At 46.1% G+C, this 15265-nt stretch overlaps 2 protein-coding genes across 14 annotated transcripts in view; one reads left to right on the top strand and one right to left on the bottom strand.

Annotated features, from left to right (window-relative positions):
- Ubash3a (ubiquitin associated and SH3 domain containing, A) overlaps positions 1-15265 on the bottom strand; it is a 66389-nt gene that overhangs the window by 47392 nt on the left and 3732 nt on the right. For 7 of the 12 annotated variants that reach the window (XR_015644735.1, XR_015644739.1, XR_015644737.1 and 4 more), the window contains exons 1-2: positions 3097-3309; positions 1339-1392 (exon numbers count right to left, since the gene is read on the bottom strand). Coding sequence is in view for 8 of the 12 variants with exons in the window: in XM_087597429.1 (XP_087453555.1) it covers positions 1339-1392; positions 3097-3209 (167 nt within the window). In the remaining 4 variants the exon portion in view is untranslated. 12 annotated transcript variants of the gene reach the window in all.
- Tmprss3 (transmembrane serine protease 3) overlaps positions 5969-15265 on the top strand; it is a 37533-nt gene continuing 28236 nt past the window's right edge. Inside the window, exon 1 of one of the 2 annotated variants that reach the window (XM_087597425.1) lies at positions 5969-6182. The gene's annotated coding sequence lies outside the window, so the exon portion shown is untranslated. The remainder of the gene's footprint in view (positions 6183-15265) is intronic. The other variant, XM_087597422.1, reaches the window with a different exon arrangement.

Raw genomic sequence — 15265 nt, 5'->3', positions numbered from 1 at the left:
CTGGAAGAGTTTTTTTAGGTAGATAGAGTTCGGCACGGAACCTGGGGTGGCAAATATTGATCGTTTATTTGCTAGACTCTAGAATCAATCCTGGAAGACAAACTGCCAGGCTCCACCATGAGAGAAAGTCTAGGCTGGGTCAACTGAGGAAGGAAGGCTCAACCCGAATGAGTGACTGAGTGATCCTACGGAAGGGGCCAACATTCCCCTCTCCCCCAGCTTCCTCACTGTGGATGGTAAGAGACCAGCTGTCTCACATTCCAGCACATCTCACGGCTTTCTCCACCACTGTCAAACACTCCCAGACAAGCCCTTCCTTCTTTAGTTGCCTCTGTTGAGCGTTTGATCTCACAGCAACAGGAAAGGGAACTAGTAGAGCGCTCAGGTCCCCACACTTAGGTGAGCCCTCACCACTGAGCCATAGCAGAGCCCAGGATCTGCTTTTCGCTGTTTGACTTTCACTGTGGCTTCTTCAGATAAGAGGTGGGAGGGACTTCCCAGTTGGGTGGAAGGGTGACGTCAAGTGACACCAAGGCTGGGGAGGAGCTCCCAAAAACAAGGACTTCCAACCTCACCCCCAGGCAGATGGCTGAAATATGAGGTAAGGAGGGTCATCTTTCCCTAACCCTACTGGGGGTTTACCCTTCGATACCTTGGGGATTCCCAACTGTCTTTAAACTCTCCTCCATTGCAGCAGCCTGTGAGTGTGTGAATTTCATAGCAACAAAAAAAGACACCTCCTTGCTTACTTAAAATATATCACAAACAAACATGAATCTTTTTTGAGTCAAATTTGGATTAAAAAATCAGGTGTGTGCATATGAGAGTGAGAGAGAGAGAGAGAGAGAGAGAGAGAGAGCGAGAGAGAGAGAGAGCACTTATGTGCAAGGGGTAGAAGCCGGGATGTTTGGAAGAATCTGTGCAGAGCCCTAAATCTGGCTTTTAAGTGAGAACAGTCTCTATCTCTTAATGTCTTAAAAAAAGATTTATTTATTATATTATATGAGTACACTGTCGCTGTCTTCAGACTCACCAGAAGAGGACGTCAGATCCCATTACAGATGGTTGTGAGCCACCGTGTGGTTGCTGGGAATTGAACTCAGGACCTCTGGAAGAACAGTCAGTGCTCTAACCACTGAGCCATCTCTCCAGCCCTCTGTCTTTATGTCTTAAAGTTGGGTTTCACTATTTCTCTGGGCTCAGAACTGGTGCAAATGGATGTCATTTTGAATCTTTTCTGCAGGAACCCCATCCCACTCAGAAGACCTGCCTGGGGTATAGAGTCCCTGGTGTAGTCACCCAAGCCCCTGGTAACCCTGCAGCCCCCATTCCACTCACCAGTCTGCGGCCTCCTCTGCTGTCTTCATCCCTGTGGCCGCCAGTGCTTTGAGCCTGTGGAACGAGAACACAGCAGAGTCAAGGCCCGCTCGCCTCTTCTTTGGAAGGGGTGAGCTCTGGTAGTAAAATGGTTTCTCTTCCACACTGTGTCCTACCAGGGCCAAGCTGCTGGACTTCCCTTTATGCCAAGATCTCCATCTTTCATACAGTGACTCATGCCACACCCACGGCTTGATTTCTTGACCCTGGGTCCTGGTTGTCCAAGTCCCAACCTCTGCTCTCTCTTCCTTTCGTCTCTCTGCACCCTGCTACCCTGCAACAAAGCCGACGTCATCTACTTGTGGATGCTCAACTGGGCTGGGACAGGCTGCATTCCTGGCTCGAGCCTGTGCTGCCCTGACAGATGCACCCCAACCCCGGTTGCTTAGCAGGTAGTGTTCCTTAACCAATCACTGGGCAGGCTCATCCACATCCCTCTCCTGTGTCTCCCCCCACCCCACTACTCGCTGGTGCTTTCCTCATGGTTCCCATGCGTCTTAGTCATTCTGGGACCTGGGTTGTACACAGGCTGACTTCAGTTTGGCTGAGTTGGGCCAGAGAGACCAGAGTGGGCCACGCACCCAACCATCAGTGGCTGAAACCGCTGGTCCACGTTGGAACCCAGTGTAATATCGCCCAGTATTTGGGCGAAGAGCAGTGGAGATGTAGCCGTCTAGAGAGGCCATGACAGAGAGGTCCAGCCATGAGCCCCTTCTGAGCCCCACCTAAGAACCTGTAGACACGTGGGTGTTTACTGGTTTATGCTAGCAGGGATTTGGAAGGTGAGCCCACTGCACGGCTTGAGTAGTAAAACAGAATGGGTCTCGGAGGCCTTGGGAGCCTGCTCCTGTCCTACCTAGGCTTGCCGCTGGCTACTCTTTAGGCCTTGGTGTTCTCATGTGCGGCTTCCTGGTGGGTTCTGTTCCCCATTTAGTGACCAAGAAGCCCCGATATTGGGAGAAGAGGAGACCAGCTTCGATGCCAATGTCCTCCCTGGTAGCCAGGTTCTTGCTATCTCATCGAAGGACTTATTTGGCTCACTGCCTGAGCCCCGGGTTCTCTGAAGCACACTTCCGACTTGCGTCTCCTTGGGAATAAGGATCTGAGAGGACGGCCGCTAAGAAGCAGGTTTACAATGGATGCTCTGACCACGGTCAGCAGCATCTTTCCTCTCTGAGCCCAGGGGGACTTGGATGAGCCCAGTGGTGCTGGGGTGAGCTGTCTCTGGAACTTCTCACACATTCTACTTTGTCACCGGGTATTCCAGATGTGTTCCCTAAAGGCAAGCGACTTTCCCTGGGCTGCTTAGAAACTCGAACGATAATTCTCTCAGGGGATCCTAGCCTTAGAGCCTCATGTCAGAGTCGCATACCTTGAAACGTCACCATAAGATTTGCCAGTGCACAGGAGAGGAACATTTGCCTCCAAACCCCTCCAACCCTCCCCCTCCAAAGTGGGCAGCCAGAGGCCCACATGGCTTCTAATGTGCGCATGCCCCTGTCAGTCACTAGGAAGAGCTCATCTTTCAGAGCTCAAGACCATTCCATGTTTAAGCAAGAGGAAGGGGCCTTCTTGTGAGACGCCCGTCTTACACAATTAGGTGACCACTTTAGCAGGAAGTCAGCCACACTCGGTTATCCAGTTGCACGACAGGCGGAGGAGAGGATCCACCCAGGCAGGGAAGCCGGGTTCTAGGGCTGTGGCAGCCGCAGTACTCACGCGGTATGTGTGGGGAAGCCCAAAGCCAGGAGGGGGTCCAGGAGTGAGGAGGTGCTGCGGCCCTTGAGCTTGTTGGAGACCTTAGCATAGAGCTGCGTCTCCCCGGCAGCCATGCCTTCCTGCTTGCCGTACACGAGGCGTCTGCTCACTGCAAGGATTAGATAAAGTGAGAGAGGAGAAGGAGGCAGGCTGAGGCTGTGAAGAAAAACCTCAAGCCTCTTTTGATCTCTCTGACACAAGCGAATATCCTGTTTGCACAATGATCCGGCTTCAATTCTCCCTGCCGGTCCACAGCCAATGTTTTCCAAACCCACGGGCTTCCACAGTTGAGGTCTGGCCCGAAGTTCATCATTGGGATCTGCTGGGTGCGTTTGGGAGAAGGAAGACCTGAGAGTGTGGGGGAGGGAGGAGCAAAAGGAGGAGTCTGGAACAGGCTTCTTCTGTAGGTTCTGCCAGGCACCCACCCTTGCCACCCTGGACCTTAGCCTCTGTGTCTGCAGACGAAACACGGGTGTTCACTCTATACACTGCCCCTGCTTGCTTAGAAAACTCTAAGAAAAGGTTTAATTGACTTTTTTTTTTTTTTGGAAGAACTTTTAACATTCAGTGCTATGTATGGAGCATGAGGAATTTCCACAGAGTAGATTTCCTCTCCCCAGGACCAATGAAACAGTAATGCAAAGCCCGCAGCATTTAACTTTTGCACCCCCCACCCCCGCAAGGGGACAGTTGACAGTGTCTGGAGACATTTTGGCAACTAGTGGATGCCAACCGCAGAGGCCACAGGACCCAGGACTGTCTGTACAGAAAAGGGCAGGCTTGCCCAGTATCAGCAAGGCAGGTTAGGAAATGCTGCTCCAGAACTTTCCAGACCCTTAGAAGCATCCCTACCCCTCCCTGCCTCCCTCTTCCAAGGTTATCCCCTTGGAATCTCTTTTGTGCTTTAATTTGAAGACTCGTGTAGCTAGAACACTGGAACTCATGCTCTATTATCATGGCTGTGTTCTCCTCTCCTCTCCTCTCCTCTCCTCTCCTCTCCTCTCCCCTTCTCTCCCTTCCCCTTCCCTCCGCTCCCCACTTTCCTCCTCTCCTCTCCTCTCCTCTCCTCTCCTCTCCTCTCCTCTCCTCTCCTCTCCTCTCCTCTCCTCTCCTCTCCTCTCCTCTCCTCCCCTCCCCTCTCCTCTCTCCCTTCTTCTGTCCTCTTTCTCTCTCCACCCCTCCCCTCCCTTCCTCCTTTCCCCTTCCCTCCCCTCCTTTCTCCTCCCCACCCCTCTCTTCCCCTCCCCTCTCCCTTCTCCTTCCCTCTCCCTTCCCCTCCCCTCCCCTCCTTTCCCTTCCTCTCCTCTCCTCTCCTCTCCTCTCCTCTCCTCTCCTCTCTTCTCTTCTCTTCTCTCCTTTCTTTTCTTTTCATGATGCCAGGGATTGAATCCAGAGCTCCATCCATGCTAGGCAACTGCAGCCCCTTAGCTCCTCCTGTCCTGATTCTTGGCTCCAATCGATGTCTATGGGATCCACCCATGCTTGCACTTCACTGCTACCCTGACAAACATCCTACTAAACGGTGCCTGGTTCTTCCACCTACTTTTTTGCTGGAGTACATGTGGGCCGAATCGACAATCTACCCTCTGGCCCTCTGAGGATGAGAGGCTTGGTGTGTTTGGTTTTTTGTTTTTTTTTTTGTTTTTTTTTTCTTTTTCTGTTTTCAGTCCTCTGGTCAGTTTACAGTAGCATCTCCATGTGGTTGCAATTTGCATTCCTCAACTACGGACCAAAATACCAGGGCTGTTTGACTACAGGCTTACTGGCCACAGAGCAGTCTCTCTGGGGAAGTGTCTTCTTGGATCTCTCTGCTCCTTCCTCCCGAGATTTGGCTTGTTAGTCTTATTTTTTTTTTCTTCTTTTTTTCGGAGCTGGGGACCGAACCCAGGGCCTTGCGCTTGCTAGGCAAGTGCTCTACTGCTGAGCTAAATCCCCAACCCCAGTCTTATTTTTTAATCACTCTGTGGAAGCTCTCTCTGGCTGGCACCTTCTGCATCCTGTTCGAGAAATCGCTGTTCGTACGCACCAGTGAACGCGGTCTCCTCCACATTGTTCTAGAAGTTTGTCTGTGGTTGTCATTCCCGTTGAGCTCAGTGGGGGTTAGGGTATGGTACATCACCATACACTGTCACAATTGTGTGTCGCAGACACACAATTACTTTGGGAATGGTTCGAGGTGGGGCTAAAGGTTCTTTATTCTCCGTTGACGAGATGAGCCCATGCCACCAGCGTATTGTCAGCCAGTTTGCTTCTGGCTTTGTCGTGTTCTCTTATCTGATTTGTTCATTTTTGTGCTCCTTTTTTAAAAAACCACTATGGTGTGAGAGTGTGCTGATTTAGCTGTGAGATTGTCCTCTGCTCTTAGCTCTTTTATGTAAAAATCAAAGAGCAGGCTGCATATGTACCGGGAAGGGTGCAGGTGACTCACATATACATCAGTCAACTGTCAATAATCAATAATCGGGCATTCTAACTCCCCAGGAAGGGCTGCTCCTTCCGTAACAGTGCTGGGGAACTGCAAGCACGTATGGTGTTAATTCAAAATAGATGGTGGGCTCAGACGTAAAATCAAAAACTACCAAACCTGTCAAAGAAAGCCTAGAAGAGAAATACATGTTGTGTTTTAGCTTATAAAACTTTCTTGGGGCACAACAGGAGTAACCCGCGATCTTTTATTCTTCCACATCAGGCTTCGTCAAAATCATAAATGTTTACTCTTTGAAAAGTGTTGTAAAGGAAACGAAAAGAAAGATAAGTCACTGAGTGGGAGAAAATACCCCCTCCCACGCGCCTACATACTTGGTCTGATACCCGGAATGTACAGGGCATGCATGTATTCAAACAGCTAACGAGAGAACCAAACACATCTTTAAAATCGGTAACGTGTCTAACTGCTACCTGGTGGAGAAGAGGCGAGAGCACTCATGAAAGACGTCTGACCTCATCTGTCACTGAGGGATATAGAAGAAGACCACAGCACAGTTCCATAGCACCCACTGGACTTGGAGCTAAAGTCAAAAGGACCAATAAGGTTAGGCTTCAACAAGGTGAGGGACCTCTCGGAAACACCCATGCTTTCGGTGGGATTGTCGTTCAACGTGTTGACACAATGTCTTATAAAGGTCAACATGCATTTGCGACAGGACCGATTCTGATTTTAGATTTTACCAGGGAAAAGTGAAAATGTGTGCTCCCACGAAAACCCATCTTTGAACGTCCACGGTGGCTTTACTCATTAGCGACTCAAACTGGAAAGGATTCGAATAGTCCAACTGTGAACAGACACACAGCAGCTGTGTGCTCAGGGTAGCTATGCCCAAGCACAGGAAGCACCGTAGCCCGGCTTCCTGTAACCTGAACGAACAGAGGAGCTCGCTGTGCTGAGTGCCAGCGGCCCCACCACACTTTCGTATGGATTTATCTAGATGACATTTAGGCAGACAGCTTCAAAGAGCAGAGCAGTGGTTGCCTGAGACAGGGTGCGAAGGGGCTTTGGGCTGAGGGGCCTGACTGAGTGGTGTTTACATGGGTGTCCTTTTTTGTTGTTGTTGTTGTTGTTCAAGACAGACAAACTGAGTGTTTAGAACGGACACCTTTAACAGCCTGTCAATTAAGCCTCATTCAAACCGATCTTCAGAAATAAAAGCAATGCTAAAGATAACAAAAAAAAAAGAAAGAAAAAACGAATGCACTAATTAATTCTGCCAGAAACAATCCGTGAGGTGAGACTGAATCTGCAGATCATTTGAGGGAGGATAGACATTTTAAGGGTAGTCTGTCTGTGATTCTGAGAACATGGTCTAGATCGCTCTGCTTGAGTTCTCCTAGCACTGGTGGTAGTTTTCAGTTTCTTAATTATGAAAAGATATAATTTATGTGTGTGCGTGTTTGTATGTGTATGTGTTTGTATGTGTGTGTTTGTATGTGTGTATGTGTGTGCATGTGTGTGCGTGTTTGTATGTGTGTGCATGTGTGTTTGTATGTGTATGCATGTGTGTTTGCATGTGTGTATATGTGTGTGCATGTGTGTGTTTGTATGTGTGTGCATTTATATGTGTATGTGTGTGCATGTATGTGTATGTTTGTATGTGTGTGTATGTGTGTGCATGTGTGTGTTTGTATGTGGTTTGTATGTGTGTACATGTGTGCATGTGTATACATGTGTGTGTTTGTATGTGTGTACATGTGTGTATGTGTATGCGTGTGCATGTGTGTGTATTTATATGTGTGTGTTTGTGTGTGTGTATGTGTGTGCATGTGTGTGTTTGTATGTGTATGCATGTGTCTGTTGTGTACCTGTGGGTGCTTGCATGCCGTGGCCATCTGTGGAGGTCAGAGGGCAACTTGGAAGAGTTGCTTCTCCCCCACCATCTTTGAGTAGGTTCTAGGAATCAAATTCAGGTTACCAGGCTTGTGTGTCAAGCCCTTTACCCACTGAGCTATCTTGCTGGCCCCTTCATTTATGTCTTTGATACTATTATAAATTATATATATAATCAATTACATGTATATACAATTTAAACCATAAATAAATCAATTAAAATAAATAATAAAGTATGCACACATTAATTAAAACAAGCAAGATAAACAAATAGCTTATGAATTAATATATTCATATATATACAATATATACTATTATATAGCTTATAATTTATAGTTTAACATAAATAAATTAATTGAAATAAATAATAAAATAAAGTATGCATATGTTAATTAAAATAAATGACAGGATAAATGAATAGTACATAAATGAATTAAATTAATTAATATACGTATATGTATATATGATATAGGCTTTCATCATATATCTAGGTTGGCTTTGAACTAATTAGGCAGTTAAGTGTGACCCTGAACTCCTGATCCTTCAGCCTGTGCATTCTAGTAGGGTACCACCATGCCTAGTTTTAAGTAATCTCTAATAGACATCTATATTTAATCCTTACTTTGTGTGTATGGGTATTTTGCCTGCAGGTGTGCATGTGCGTCACATGCATGTCTCGTGCCCACAGAAACCAGAAGAAGACATCAGATCCCTTGAAACTGGGGTCACAATAGCTGTAGGCTACCATGACAATGAAAACTGCCGTGCAGATTTTGGGAAATGAACCTGGCTCCCCTGAAAGAGCAGTCAGAACTCTTAGCTTTCTCTCCCACCCCCGTCAGTGACCCTTTAAAGCAATATGTATTTCCGGTTGTTGGCAGTGGTAGAGAAATACAACTGACTTTTGCATAAGGACCCCACATTCGAAGATCTGGCTAAGTTTACTTCCTATTCCTGGAGCTGCAGAGATTCTTCTGCATTTTCTACAGACTGAATATGATCTGTTCTCCAGGCCACAGCAGGCTTTCTCTTCCTTTCAAGTTATTGTTGTGTAAGGCTACGTGGGATTTTTATCACACCACGGTTTGCCAGGTTATTTCAGTGCAGTGCAAGCAAGACGGGCTATGCTATGTCTGCTTTCCTAAAAGTAAGTCTCCAAGTCATAACACTCTTTTCTATAAACACACACATACACACACACACACACACACACACACATGCACACACACCCCGTTAAATGTGTGTGTACGTGTATGTGTGTGCATGCATGTGTGTGTCCATGTGTGTGTGTGCACGCATATTGTGTGTGCATGTATGTGCATGTATGGAGTTGCAGGCAGTTGTCACATTCCTTATTTTTAATTTTTATCCGTGTGTATGTGCACACACATGTGTGAAGGTGCCAGGAGTAGATGTTGGGGATCCCTTGGAGCAGGAGCTTCAGGCAGTTGTACACACACACACACACATACACGTGTGTGCTTGTGCACTTTATTAACACTCATTAGCCTCAATGTATTCTAACTCTCGTTTAAGGGGCTCTGCCTCCGTGTTTGTGAATTAGCCTGGCCGGATGCTCTTTGATATGGTCTGGTTTTGGTTTTGGTTTTACAAGATAGAGTTTCCCTGCAAAGCCCTCTGTCCTGGGACTCGCTCTGTAGACCAGGCTGGCCTCGAACTCAGAGAGCCGCCTGCCTCTGCCTCCCGAGCACTAGGACTAAGGGCATGCGCCACCACATTCAGCTTCATGTCCTTATTACTCAGTGGTTCTTACCCCTTTTCATTGTATTTCCTCCTTTCTCATCGGGTTTATCCTTTTCCCCTTCCAAACTTCTTTCTTTTCTCTGTCCCTCTAGCTTTCTTTCTGTGTTTATTGACCCACGTTGGGTCCCAAATAAGACGCCGAATGGATGTGATAGGTCCTCCGTGTTGCTCCCTAGTGTAGAGGAGAGATTTTTAATATCTTTAAACTTTTATTTAATTAGAACCCCTCTCTCTCCTTCTTTATGTATATGCACACATAGATACACACACATACACATATGCACACACACATGTATATGGCTTCTTAAATCATCACATTCTTTACTTTTAACTATAATTTTTATTTGTGTGTATGTGTACACGCATGTGTGAGGGTGCCAGGAGAAGGTGCTGGGGATCCCCTGAAGCAGGAGTTGCAGGCAGTCGTGAGCCTTTTAACATGGGTCCTGGGAACCAGGCTCTGAGCTCTGCAGGCATAGCGAATGCTCTCTGAAATCGGCTCTCCACATTTCCCAGCATGCAGCGCGGCGCTGTGGCTGTGAGCTCACCCCTAACTCTGGATTTGCCCATTCTACAGATCTATAATCTAAACCATTTGCTTCATGTTCCCCCACTTCCTCTCACTCCACCCTAAACTCACCACAACCATATTGTTCTCTGCCACACTCTTTCTTGTGCCTATCCCACACCTAAGGGTTAGCCAGCAGTCTCTTTCTCTGCCTGGCCCATTTCCTTTGCTGTGGCGGACTCCAAGCTGCCAATCATTCTCCTTTCCTCTCAGGGATCCAAGAGGAATTTCCTGGTCAATTTATTCATCTTGAATTTGAACGTTTGAAATAGACAAAGTTTGCTACCTACCATGGAGGCAAAACTCGTCTCTTGCTCCAAAAGGGAATCACGAGCTGGTTTCATTGTGATTCAGCTGTGAGTCACATGGCTTCGAGTTACCCCCGATGACAAGGCTTCACTGTGGAGACGTTACATGAACTGTTGATAGTCACAGAACAAAAGGCAGTTTAAATGAAGGCATTTTCAAACACATTGCCGGGGACATCAGATAGATGGGTTACAGGAAAGCGGGCATATCTCTTCTGTGAGTCTCAGGCGCCATCCGATGCTGTGCTTAGCTTTGGAGTTGGTTACTGGTCTGCTGAATTAATGCATTCCAAAGGTTTGACTTGTTAGTTGAAGGGATGTTAGTCAGATAAAGAGGTGAGTGACAAATGACCATGACGGGGATAAAAGATGGCCCAAGATGATTTGGATCTTGATCTGCAACATTCTGGCATGTACAAGCATGTGAGTGCACTTGTGTGCATGTGCACGTGCGAGCGCGCACACACACACAAACATACATACATACACATACACACAAACATACACACACATACATGCACACACATACAGGCACACATAAACACACACATGTACATGCATGCACACACATGTGTGCATATACACATACACACTCCCACATGTGTGCACACACATGCACACATACATGCATGCACACACATACACACACATATACCCACACACATACATGCACAAACACACACACAAACATACACACACATACATGCACACACATACAGGCTCACATAAACACACACACATGCACATGCATGCACGCACATACACACATACACACACATACACATACACACTCGCACATATGTGCACACACATGCACACATACATGCATGCACACACATACACCCACATATGTCGCGCCCACCTCGTCCAGCAAGGAAGACGCAACACGGTTGGATTCTTCTCAACAGCCTTTACTGCAGGAGACCTTCTTTGTTGATACAGGGAGGCGGCGGCAGCCAGCCCTAAGTGTTACAGCTCCAAATGTTACAGCTCCAAGTGTTACAGCTTTAAGTGTTACCGCGCCGAGCGGCAAAGCCGCTCGGCTTATATACACAACAGTATGCTAATCTTTCAGGGATTGGTGGGGCACGAGTCACCCCACTGCCATCCCAGCTACTTGTCCTCCAGAGATTGGCGAGGCATGAACTCCCATTTAGCATAGTACCGCCCCAGCCAGACTGACATCAGGTGCAAAACTCCACGCATGCTCAGTAGTGTTGTTAGGAGGGCGCCAGATTCACCTCATTATCATACAGCTGTCGCACCGCTCCCTACATCTCCCCCTTTTTTGTTTAATAAAATGACTGGTCTAGATCTGGGTGTCACGTCAATCTTGTCATTGCTCCTGTCTTAGGTCGTTCCTGACGATGACTCGGCCTTACCCGTCGTTGGGTCACCCTATCGCCACCGGGCCCCGTGTCTTAGGTTGGTCCGAGCTCGAGGAAAGTTGCCCGTCCCTGGATACAATGACCCCACATGACTGTGACAAAAATGATCTAGGGCGAACTCTTAATCTTTCAAAGAGGCCAGCCATACATTGGGAGAAGCACCATTGTCAATGGCAGTCATAGCCTGGTAAACAACCGCTTTGTGTCTGGCATGTTCTCTTTTTAAACGGCCAATAAGCCAGAGACATACTCCGCATCCCAGGAGGACAATAGCTCCCCAGGCAAACATGCCCGCCCACTCCTTAAAAAAGGAGAAAGCATTGGTAATCCATGAGGTAAAGTCTTCAATTGTGACGGGGTCCAGCCTAGTGCTGTTGAGGACAGCAATCTGCATCAGCAATTGTCTGGATAGTTGCTCTGCTTTCATGGACCAGTTTCCTTTCAGATAATTTGAGATTTCTTTGCTCTGTTGAGAATGCTGAGAAAAGTTGGCTTGCAAAGGAGTAATGCATAAACCTCTTAGGGAGGAAACGCAAGACAGCTGTGTCATATGATATAGTGCTTCAATTTGTTCTTGAACTAAATCTATCCTTTGATTGGCTAATAGAAGGCCAGATGCCAAATGAGTATTAAATTCTTCTTGTATCTCTAGCGCCATTGCAGTTCTTTCTACAATCTGATTGACAGTCTCAGCCGTCTGTATTTGATTGGTCATAGCAATTGCAGCTGTGGTAGCTGCGGCAGCAGACAGCACGATGGCTGAAATTATGGCTGCCGTAATTCCAAAATCTCTTTTGGTTCTCAGCAAATTGAGAATAGGAAAACTATCTGGGTTTGCCTCCACTGGGATTGGCACAAAGGAGGGAATCTTAACCATCACTGCGGTGTCATTGTTGCCATCCCAGCATTCAGCTAAATAGCAGACTACATCAGAGCTATTACAATTTAAAACACCATTGCTGACATTAGTGCTTATCAGAAAGAAAAAGGGTGATCTAACACATACTGAAGTACTAGTGGCAGTATTATGTTCCAAGAGGTTATTATATTGAATATTGGTCAACCTGGTATCATTTTTTTCTGGTAGCCGAAACATTATACAGCGTGAAGTTCTCACCCATCAACCTAGCAAAGGGGGTCAGGGATGTATATGCCCCTTGCTCATTGGACAGCACCCATTGAAACCAAGGCCAGAGATTATGCTTGCCAGTCTTATTCTCCCCCCAGTCATACTGTACATGGCCAAGAGGAGGGGAAAATTCAAATCCCGGTAGGAATTGTTTTGTTCTATGGAATGGACTCTGACATGGGGTAAAATTAGGTGGAAACTCTTGATGCGGGGGGCAAGCGGGTAAGACTCTACGACGGGTAGAGCTATTCTGTGCATAGTTACCTTGCCCTGGGCATGATGGAACACTACAATTATGCATCACAATTAGTGTTGTAATGTTCAGATCAGCAGAACTATCGACTGACATGTCCTCGCTGGGTGAAGAGACTCCCTGGGCAATTTGACTCAAAGCAGCCAGGATGATCCCGGTGTTCATTGTGCTGTCACTTATAGGATTCAACCAATTAGCTAACGTGGCTCTACGTAACCAAATACAGGGCAGGGAAGAGTCTTTGATGGTAAAACATAAGGTATGCAACAGAGAAACGTTAGTGGCGGCATACCGTTGGGGCATTTCTCCAGTTGGCACTATACAAGGAACATCACGCAAACAGGAGGTAGAGAAAAAGGTTGGTAAAACAGTAGAATTGCTATGGACTGGCATGGGTACTGGCCAGGATCTGGCAATAGCCCACAGGGTGATCGAATTAACCTGGATTACCATTCCCAGTAGCAATAGTAGGGTTCGTAGTCTCATCTTCAGGAAGAGCAGAAGGCAATTTTCGAGTCAAGCGCTCAGGTACCCAAATTGGATTTTCTTGATTCTGCGGAAAAACACAAATAGCTCCCCTAGATCTTGAAATCACGGGATCTGGGCCACACCATTTATCAGTTAAGACATCCTTCCACTTTACTTCTGCATTAGTTATAGGTGTAGTAGCAGCATGGCGATCCGCAGCACAGCGGCCATGCGCATCCAAAACTAAGAAATTTAGAGTAAAAAGAGCTAAAGAAAGTTGTTCTTTTGGTGTTCGGCTGCTGGCAATTCCCTCTTTTTGTTTTTTTATCAGCTCTTTTAAGGTACGATGTACTCTTTCCACAATTCCTTGACCTTGGGGATTGTATGGCAATCCTGTAGTATGTTTGACCTGCATTGTCTGGCAAAATGCCTGAAAGGACTTTGCAGTGTAGGCAGGCCCGTTGTCCGTCTTGAGACTATCAGGCTTTCCCCAGGCTGCCCATGCCTCTAAGCAATGGCTAATGGCATTACGAGCCTTTTCACCAGTCATCAGAGTAGCATGTATAATACCAGAACATGTATCAACAGAAACATGAGCATATTTTAAATTTCCAAATTGAGATATGTGTGTGACATCCATCTGCCAAAGTTTTAGCGGGATCAGACCACGAGGGTTAATCCCTACATGAGGAGGGTGGTGAAATTGAACACAATTCTGGCAACTTAACACCACATCACGAGCTGCAGCTCTAGAGATTTTAAATTTTTGTTGAAGAGTAAAGGCAGGTACATGAAACTTTTGATGAAATTCTCTAGCGAGATCAACCGGAGCAGCATGAAAAATAAACTCTCTACGAGTACTAGCATCCACCAGGGCGTTATTACTGGTCATGGGACCAGGCAAATTAGTATGGGCTCGAATATGTTGTATGAAAAATTTATTTTTTCTGGCCCAAATCAAATTTTGTAATTCTAAAAGAATTTGACATACAGTACTAGTCGACCGAATTGGCCCTGCAATTTCAAGTGAGCGTACCGCATTAACCACATAAGCAGAGTCAGAAATTAAATTAAAAGAATCATGAAATCTTTTGAAAACTTCCAATACAATTTTACATTCTGTAATTTGGGGGGTACCTGGACTATATTGAATTAATACTGGTTCTTGAGAATCAACCATATAGGCACCTACACCGGTTTTGGAGCCATCTGTATAAATATCTAATGCTCCAGACAAAGGCTCTGAGGCAGTGATCTTTGGAAAGATCACTGGATGTTCAGTAAAAAATTGTAGCAGCGGATCCTTAGGATAATGATTGTCAAACTCTCCATCAAAACTACAGCGCAATATGGCCCAATCATCTATCAATGCACACAATGTTTCTACCTGAGCAGTTGTATATGGTATAATAATTTTCTTTGGTGAAATACCAAAATGCTGAATGCAAGATTTAACACCTAATACAGCAAGCTGTGCAACAGCAGAAGGGTAATATTCAAGGGTTTTATTAGGAGAAATATGGGGATAAATCCAAAGAAGTGGACCTTGTTGCCATAATACTCCTGTAGGTTGACAAAAAGTTCTCAGTATACACAAAAGCAGATCTTCCTCTTCCTTATACCTTTTTAGTATTGCCTTTTCTAGTCTTTCTTCTACTTTCCTCAAGGATAATCGTGCTTCCTTGGTTAAAACACGTGGTGAAGTAAGCTGAGAATCCCCTTTCAGGATCTCATAGAGTGGTTGTAAATCTACATTGGGCATTTTTATATAGGGTCGAATCCAATTTATGCTTCCTAGTAATTTTTGAAAGTCATTTAATGTTTTTAAATGGTCTTTCCGTAATTCAATTTTTTGAGGAGAAATACTATGAGGAGTGATTTTTGTTCCTAAGTATTCTCCCATTTGGCCCATTTGAACCTTTTCAGGTGCT

Source organism: Rattus norvegicus, chromosome 20, assembly GCF_021556685.1.
Source record: "Rattus norvegicus strain SHRSP/BbbUtx chromosome 20, alternate assembly SHRSP_T2T, whole genome shotgun sequence".
NCBI classification, from domain to species: Eukaryota; Metazoa; Chordata; class Mammalia; order Rodentia; family Muridae; genus Rattus; species Rattus norvegicus.
The sequence above is the reverse complement of the archived record's forward strand: the minus strand, read 5'-3'. Positions and strand labels throughout refer to the sequence as shown.